This window comes from Juglans microcarpa x Juglans regia, chromosome 8D (genome assembly GCF_004785595.1).
Source record: "Juglans microcarpa x Juglans regia isolate MS1-56 chromosome 8D, Jm3101_v1.0, whole genome shotgun sequence".
NCBI lineage: Eukaryota > Viridiplantae > Streptophyta > Magnoliopsida > Fagales > Juglandaceae > Juglans > Juglans microcarpa x Juglans regia.
The window spans coordinates 18,417,661-18,418,745 of record NC_054608.1 but is presented as its reverse complement, the minus strand read 5'-3'; the positions used below and the strand labels follow the sequence as shown (position 1 = coordinate 18,418,745).

The window sequence follows — 1,085 nt, the reverse complement described above, 5'->3', positions numbered from 1 at the left end:
TGTTCAAAAGGAAGGTGACAGAGGATTCCTTGTGCCCGGGGTGTAAAAGAGATGAGGAGGATGTTAAGCATGCCTTGTGGTGCTGTCCTGCGGTGGCTGATGTGTGGGCTAAAGCTGAAAGCCCGATGAGGAAGTGGAGGAATCAGGTGCAAGATTTCACTAGCTTGTGGATGAAGTTGATTAAAAGACTTTCTAAGGGTTGTTTGGAAAGGGTTGTTGCTATCATGAGGGGTATTTGGGGAGGGAGGAATGCTTTTGTTTTTTAAAATGAGTTTGGTAATCCTGGTAAAGTGGTGAGATCTGCTTTGGTGTTCCTAGAGGAGTATACGCAGGCAACTCTCAGAATGGAGGGAAGGCAGACTAGAAGTGAGGTGAGTAGGGAAGATAGAAGATGGAAGAGACCTTGCTTGACAAATACGAGCTTAATTTTGATGCTACGGTTGATTTGAAGAATAGGAGGATAGGCATAGGAATTGTAGTAAGGGACTGTAATGGTGAGGCTATGGCTGCTGTCTGCACTAGGAAAGATCATGTTTTTTCTCCCTTTATTGCTGAGTGTCTGGCCTTAAAGAGATCCATAGAACTTTGCAAGGAGCTGGGGTTTTGGTCTGTCATGATGGAGGGAGATGCAAAAGGGGTGATAGAGGCAATGCTAGCTGAGGAGAAAGATGTGTTTGAGAATGGACAGTTGATCAAGGATACAAAGAGATTGTTTGCACAAGGTCTTCATTGGACTTTGGGTTTTATACATAGAGAAGGAAATAGTGTTACACATAGTCTAGCAAGGAAGTCTCAACTTATGTTGGATTGAGGAAAATCCACAGGAAGTTATACAGAAAATTGTATATGACAAAAGTTGTAGTTTTTCGACTTTATAAATGAGATGAGGTACTATTATTTAAAAAAAAATGTTGAATGGATATTAATTTAGACTTATATCTTATACTTTTATTTAATTTTATGTTAGGCTGGGTTTTATATATTTCAGAAAATTACTATAATATGTTAAGTTGTGCTTAGTTTTAATTGAATAAATATGTTAATTCAAGAACTCTATTTTACAGAAAATATTTAAGAGTTTTTAA

General features: G+C 38.2%; 1 protein-coding gene across 1 annotated transcript; it reads left to right on the top strand.

Moving 5' to 3' along the window:
- Positions 1-391: 391 nt before the first annotated feature.
- Positions 392-811, top strand: LOC121242252. The gene has a single exon (XM_041140144.1). The coding sequence runs from the start codon at positions 392-394 to the stop codon at positions 809-811; it is 420 nt and encodes a 139-aa protein (XP_040996078.1).
- Positions 812-1,085: the final 274 nt, after the last annotated feature.